The sequence below is a fragment of the Phoenix dactylifera genome, chromosome 1 (genome assembly GCF_051530095.1).
Source record: "Phoenix dactylifera cultivar Ajwa chromosome 1, Ajwa_hap1_PhDact_Kaust_v1.1, whole genome shotgun sequence".
Lineage (NCBI taxonomy): Eukaryota > Viridiplantae > Streptophyta > Magnoliopsida > Arecales > Arecaceae > Phoenix > Phoenix dactylifera.
This window is the reverse complement of record NC_143190.1, coordinates 37352414-37360086: the sequence shown is the minus strand read 5'-3', so window position 1 is coordinate 37360086 and position 7673 is coordinate 37352414. Positions and strand designations below refer to the sequence as shown.

Genomic DNA, 7673 nt, shown 5'->3' with positions numbered 1-7673 from the left:
AAATGCTACAGTTCAATCATCTTGAGTTGAGATTCCTTTATAGTATTTTCCAATGCACCAGGCTATAAAGAAGAGATGCAGCAATTCTTGGACTATAATTCTTACGATATTTACATCAAAAAGGTTCAATGCGGTTCAGTTTCGCCTCTAGTTCAAAACAACTGAAGCATTTAACATCCAATTAAGAAATTATATCAGCAAGTGAGCAAACTTCATCCTCTTTCCCTATGGCCAATTATGCTGTTGGAGTTTTAACTTAAAAAATAAATAAATAAATAAATATACCAACTTTATCTTCCAACTTCTAGATGAAAACTATCATCCTTCGTACTCTTCTTTTTTTGGTGAATCAATAGGAGAGGAGGGGGAGGGACCAGCCCACCCGCGTAACAGCCCCCACTAGGCCTCCTTTACCAGAGAATGTTCGACAGGAAAGCATATCTGCCAACAAGCCGTCCGGATTTGGGGCATCCGGTCCCTTAATTTAATCGACGCCCGCACATTTCGAACCCGAATAACTCGGATAAAATTATCGTCCCTTTATCACCAGACTACCACTTTGGTGGCTTCCTACTCTTCTTTCAAATGTGTCACGACTTTTCTGAAAAGAACATGGTTCAGCCGCTGAACCTTATTCCTCTCTACCGTATCCTTCACTTTTTCCGCTGAAGCCTTGACCAGCTCATAAATTTTCCTTCCAACGAAGTCCATGAGTTCTCATGCATATCCATCTCTTTTCATCAGAACAGAGTCCGACAAGGGCGTTCGATCTCCATATATATCCTTCTTCCGGACCTCCTTCCTAAGCCCTCGAGCTGTGACACCTTGATGGCAATCTCATAATTCCTCTGCTCCATCTGCTCCTTGGCTTGGTCCCCAGACTTGGACACACCATGCATCGATCTACTTCCTGAGCTCCTCAGCAATCTTGTGCTTCCGAGACTTGGGAGGCAACTGGTGTACTTCCGAGGCCTTTCCCCAATAGTGTCTTTGTGGGAAAGTGTTACCAACATTGACAAGGGCGAGGATGACGCGAACAAAGAACGAGGAGAAGGCGAAACAGAGTCAGGCATGGAGGGGCATGCATGGTGGGGGCCTGAGGAAAGGGTGTAACTTCAAGGATTTACTTGAGACTTTTTAAAGCCCAAGGATTGAACATGAAATATGGGCAAATTTGAGGGGTTCAAAATATACTCTCCTTTTTTTTTTCTAAAAAAATAATGCTGGAGACTTGCATGGTCTGGAGTCCTAGGAGAACACTGGAAATATACTTAGAGATCTCATTGAGTTGACGAGTGGGTGGGACCGTGTAAAAACATGGCTGAGAAGCATTGTCGCTATGTCCATTTGATTATGGTTCTTTTTTTAAGTCTTTTTTTTTTGTCATGGGACTCAATCAGCAGCGTATTCGTCTATTTTCTTTATTCCTTTTGTATTTCTATTTTTTTCTCTTGTTCCAATTATATAAGTTTTCCAATCCAACAAGTCTTCAAACTTATACATGTTGTCTCATGAATGCTTCCAAAAAACAGTTTTTCAGTTGGGGAAAAAAAATTAAAATTTCATAGGTTACTTGGTACATGTCACTCATATCCATTTAAACCTTATTTAGAAAGTGGATAGATGCCAAAAAAAAAAAAGCTTTGATATAGCTTGGATGTGAAATTGTCTTACAAGTAAAAAGGGCGACATATGGAGTCATGGTGTCACTCCGTTCCCTACTTGTGCACCAATCTTACATGGCGATAGGGGATTCGTGCGATGCAAAGAGGTACGCATATGTTAGTCAAAGTTCCACATACAATAAAGCCACTTATCGACTTTCACATAAGACTAATGCCAAAGGATTAGTTACACTTGCAAAGAACCAAGTTATACGACCTCGCAAGTGAAGAAATCGGGTACAAATTGCACTTGCACATGTTGGATTAGTTCTGTTTGCAGGGTAACACAGTAATAAGACCTTGTGATGGGGGGTAAAATGGATCGTCCAGCCCACAGCTAAAAGGCCCCCTAGTTTTGGCCCAATGAACGCCAATACCAACCGGTTGAATCCTCGGTCCGGCCCAGAATCAGCTCGGTTTCGGACTACGGCAAAAACTCCATCGGCCTCGGATATTTGCCGACCCGCCCCAACCAAGCTCGGGGCGCTCCACCGGGCACACTTCAGAATACGGGGAGCCGAGCTACCCTCAGCACCCGTCTAACCGACTTCGCCAAACGCATGATGCGACCTTTCAACGGGTTCGGCTTCGCCAACAATTGCATCCATGTGTGCACCCACGCCATTCTACGTGGCCGTACATTACAACACTACTGCCCCACGCTTCGATAGCTGGCCCTCGACAGTCAAAGGACGACACCATGACTACTCCGGCAATATTCTGCTGTGGCTGTCAACACCCTACCGTCCTCGAGATCGGACAGCACCACACGCCATCAACCAGCCTTAGCTGCGCGCCATTCGGCTCAGAGCCACGCCCCCCTCTCCTGATGAGGGCGGACAGTGCCTCTACCATCTGGGCCTCTCCACCGGAACTATAAATAGCCCGGTCAAATAACTTCTAAGAAACTTTTTGGCTGGACCAAATTTACCCTACTTTAACTTGATCGTCGGAGGGCCCTCACCGGAAACATCGGTGAGGCTTTGTGCAGGTCCGCTGCCACCGTTACGGAGGAGGTGGCCTCCATCTTCTTCTTCCAACCACCGGCGGCTCCTTTGACTCCTCCGGCGTGGTCACCCTCGAGCCAAATTTGAACCACAACATTTATGGCGCTGGAGAAAGGGCCTGAGTCATGATCATGAGGCTAAGGAGTCACGGAGCTCAGAGTGCATCGAACAGCCGGATCTCGCCACCCGGCCGCTCTCGTCAAAATCCACTCCCCGCAGTACCTGCACCAACGGACCATGTCCCACAAGTCCTGCCAAAGCGATTTGACCTGCTTTTTCAGCAAGTTCAAACACTGACCGCAGCTGTCCAGGGTCTATAATAAAGCGGAGCCTGGAAACTGACCGATAACAGGTGGTAGCTGAAGAAGTCGACAACCTCCTTAAAGCCAGCTTTATCAGGGAAGTCACCTACCCCGATTGGCTCGCCAATGTTGTCCTTGTAAAGAAAGCCAACGGAAAGTGACACATGTGTGTGGACTACACCAACCTGAACAAAGCTTGTCCGAAGGACAGCTTTCCACCTTCGAGAATCGACCAACTCGTTGACGCTACCTCCGGACATCAGCTCTTAACCTTCATGGATGCCTTCTTCGAATATAATCAGATCCAAATGGCATCCGAGAATGAAGAGAAAACTGCTTTTATTACTGACAATAGCCTCTATTGTTACAGGGTCATGTCTTTTGGGCTGAAGAACGCCAGTGCGACCTATCAATAGCTTGTCAGCAAGATCTTTAAAGATCAAATAGGGCGGAATATGGAGGTCTATGTCAAAGACATGCTAGTGAAAAGCCAGACAGCCAGTCACCATATAGTTGACTTGGGAGAAGCGTTCTGCACTCTCTAGAGGTACCGAATGAAGCTTAACCCTGCGAAGTGCACCTTTGGGGTCACTTTAGGAAAATTCCTCGGCTTCGTGGTGACACAATGGGGGATCGAAGCTAACCCCGAAAATATCCGAGCATTACTATAAATGACACCGCCGAGGACTGTCCACGAAGTGCGGCAGCTCGCTAGTCGGATGATAGTTCTTGAAAGATTCGTCGCTCGATCAACCAAGGGGTGCCTTCACTTCTTCAAAATCCTCAAGAAGCCCAAGAACTTCGTATGGTCCGAGGAGTGTCAACGAGCCTTCGAAGAATTCCGACGCTACCTCGCCACTCCCCCTTTGCTTACAAAGCCCCAGTGTGGGGAGATTCTCTTCCTGTACTTTGCGGTCTCCCTAGCCACAGTAAGCTCGGTGCTGGTCCGAGAAGAAGGTAAAATCCAGAAGCCCATATTCTATACTAACCGGGTTCTGCGAGATGCGCAAACTAGATATTCCAAGCTAGAGAAAACTGTCTACGCGCTCGTCACCTCGGCCCACAGACTTCGACCATACTTCCAGGCGCACACCATAGTCATGCTGATTGATCAACCCATAAGGCAAATTTTGCAACGATCTGATCGTGCCGGAAGAACTGCGAAGTGGGCAATTGAGTTCGGAGAATTCGGTCTAGAGTACCGCCCTAGACCGGCGCTCAAAGCCCAAGTGCTTGCCGATTTCCTGGTGGATTCCACCTTGCCAGACGACTCCCCAGCTATGCTCGACCTGACAGAAGAAAATGCCTCCGAACGGCCATGGATTCTACACATCGACAGCTCCTCGACATTAGGGGGCAGCGGCACAGGCCTCATCCTCACCAGCCCAGAAGGAGTAGTGGCAGAGCAAGCCCTGCACTTTGAATTCTCCGCTTCCAATAATGAGGCGGAGTATGAAGCTCTGATTGCCGGGCTCAAATTGGCTAAAGAACTCAACACCCCTAGCCTAAAGGTCTTCAGTGACTCTCAGCTAGTGGTGAGCCAAGTTTTGAGAGATTTCGAAGCTCGGAAGCTGTCAATGATGAAATACCTACAAAAGGTTTGGAGCATTACTTCAACCTTAAGCAACTTTGACATCCAGCATATTTCCAGGTCAGAAAATGCAAGAGCAGACCTACTGTCGAAGCTGGTGACGTCCACCTCGGCCGAGCTCCCAATGAGCACCATTTTTGAGTGCTTGAAGGCACCAAGCACAGAAGAGCTCGAACTAGCGCTGTGCACAGAAACCGAGCCTAGCCGGATGGATCCCTTAATAAACTTCCTACGGAATGGAACCCTCCCCGCGGACAAGCTTGCGGCTCGACCACTCGAGCGCTCGGCCGCTCAATATATCATGTACGAGGGCAAGCTGTACTGCCAATCTTTCATATCGCCGCTCCTCAGATGTCTCCGACTCTCGGAGGCGGATTATGTGATGCAGGAGGTACACGAGAGGATTTGTGGAAATCACCAAGCCGGCCGGGCCTTATCACACAAGATTCTGTGGCAGGGATATTACTGGCCCACTATGCAGAAAGACATGGTGGAGTTCACCCGAAAGTGCGACCGATGCCAACGCTACACCAGCATCCAACACAGACTTTCGGCGCTATTAACACTGATCAGCACCCCTTGGCCTTTTGCCTAATGGGGAATCGACATCCTGGGATCCTTCCCCCCGGCTACAGGATAATAGAAGTTCCTCATTATCTCCATCAACTATTTCACCAAGTGGGTCGAGGCGGAACCCGTCGCCCAAATTACCAAACCGAAAGTGCAAGATTTCATCTAGAAGATGATCATCTGCCGTTTCGGACTTTCTCGAGTTATCATATTCGACAACGGCCACCAATTGGACAATGCTTGATTTGGCGAGTTCCGTTCCAAGCTCGGCATTAATCACCGCTATACATCGGTGGCCCATCCACAAACCAACGGAAAAGCAGAAGTTACCAACCGGATTATCCTAGAAGGGATTAAAGCTAGGTTAGACCGGGCAAAAGGGCAGTGGGCGGAGGATCTCTACATTGTCTCTGGGCGTACCGAACGACTTTTCGAGTCCCCACTAGAAAGACCCCCTTTAGCTTGTCTTATGGTACGAAGACAGTTATTCCCCTTGAGGTCGGGTTGCCCTCCCATCGAGTTGAAAGCTTTGACACCACCACAAACTCAGCGCGACTTCGAGGCAACCTGGACCTACTTGAGGAAACAAGGGAAGCCGCCTAGATTCGCATGAAGAGATTACAGTGAAAAGCAGCGCAATACTACAACTCCAGGGTCAAACCCAAGTCATTCAAGGTCGGCGACCTCGTCTTGAGGAAGGCCGAAGCCTCCCGACCTCTGGAGCAAGGGAAGCTCGCCCCAAACTAGGAAGGGCCATACCGAGTCATCCGAATCCAGCGGCCGGGAGCTTACAAACTGGAATCCTTGGACGACAATTCAATTCCTCGGACTTGGCATTTTGAAAACCTTCGAATATATTATCAATAAAGGCGGCTTCTAAAAGCTACCAAGCATTTCCAGAATGCCCTGACTAGTTCGGCATATTGTAGGAATCTTTATGGAGAATTCATAATTATAGTACAAAAACGGCCCAGGACGCTCCACAGAGTCGACTAAGAGCCAAAGAGGCCCCGTCAACTGCGAAAGCAAAGCAATGCCCTAATCTGAGTGGGGGGCATCTACAAAGTCATCCCTTAAGCTCGGCTCGGAATGCCCTGCGGCATCAATGGAGAGCCGAGGAAGAGCACCCTCCCTCCGCAGGAGTCTACAAGCAAGCCCCTGATCTGAGTGGGGGCCATCTACCAAGTTATCCCTTGAGCTCGGCTCGGGATGCCCTGCGGCGGCAATGGGGAGCCGAGGAAGAGCACCCCCATCTGCAGGTTTTCTATAAATCACCCCAATCTGAGCTGGGGGTGGAAAGTCTGAATGCGGCCTAACTTGGTTCTAAGTGCCCCTACAAGACTTACGGAAATTTCGAAGGCTAAGAATCGTCAAAGCTCCCGACGGCCACCTATGTTGAAAGTGCCCTAAGATACAATACGAGAGCAAAAATAGGGCTAAAACTCGATCCAGATGCCTAGGGCACACCAACGGACGAGCTCAGGAATAGCAGACTACAAAATTAAAAGCAAACGCTGATCACAAAAACTTCGGCAAACATTCTACACAATTCCTGCTGTGCAAGCCAAGCACGGACCTGAGCTGCGCAGTTCAGTTTTTGGTAACTAAACATGAGATGGAACAAGCTCAAATGCGTAACTAGATTTCTAAAGGCAAGCCAGCATGAGCTCAAAAACTTGACAAAAGACACAATGTACTAAAGAAGGAAGAGTTTACTTCATTTAATATTAAAAGGCCTAGGGCCGAGTACAAGAAAAGCCGACCTCAAGGTCGGACAAAATACAAAGGGCCCCCAGGTGGCCGACTTTACAAAGAAAAAGAAAAAGTGATAAGCCAAAGGCTTAACCAGCCTGTTCCGCCTTGGACTCAACTTCAGGGGCAGCTTTGATTTTCGGCCTCGGCAGCAGCTGTCGTCTTGACCTCTGCAGCGACTTCGACAAGGTCCACTGTCCCAACAGTGGACTCATGCATCTCCGCTGACTCTCCTCCGGCTCCAACCTCCCCCTCGGCGTCACCGTCCAAACACGAGCATAAGCCGCTGAGGTCAACTCCAGGGTATAATTTCTGAGCCTGATCCCGACAGTTGTCGAAGCACCGGACCATGGCGTCAACTGCTGCCTCTGCCAACTCATCCAGATACTCCCCAGACTCGCGGAAGTTCTGGACGGCCACCGAGACCTGCTTCTTCGCAAGCCGACTGAGCTCCTCAGCCTTCAGCTCCAGAGCTCTGACTTTGTGCCCCTGATTGGCAAGCGTAGACTCCAGCTCCAAAATACGACCCTCGACGGTCGATCGCACCTGGAGAAGCTCAGCCTCCATCTCCCAAATTCGGGCGAGCTCAGTCTTGATGTGAGCCACAGCCTGCTGCCGTTCTCGCTTGGCGGCCGCCAACTTTTGCTCCGCCTCAACGGCTCGGGCCTCGGCCTCTTTTCTGCACCGCTCCTCGACGGCTACATCCGACCGCAAATCCCGAATTCTTTTTCGGGAGTTGGTCGTGGCGATCTCCAGTATATCAACCAAGTGCATCATCTCGCACAAG

General features: G+C 49.2%; 1 protein-coding gene across 1 annotated transcript; it reads left to right on the top strand.

Annotated features, from left to right (window-relative positions):
• The first annotated feature begins 3644 nt into the window (after positions 1-3644).
• Positions 3645-5159, top strand: LOC148715220 (uncharacterized). The gene has a single exon (XM_088722541.2). It carries the CDS (start codon positions 3645-3647, stop codon positions 5157-5159), a length of 1515 nt encoding a protein of 504 aa, XP_088578667.2.
• Positions 5160-7673: the final 2514 nt, after the last annotated feature.

Excerpts from the sequence above, each read along its gene's own strand:
- LOC148715220 (XM_088722541.2), top strand. The coding sequence starts at position 3,645 with ATGACACCGCCGAGGACTGTCCACGAAGTGCGGCAGCTCGCTAGTCGG.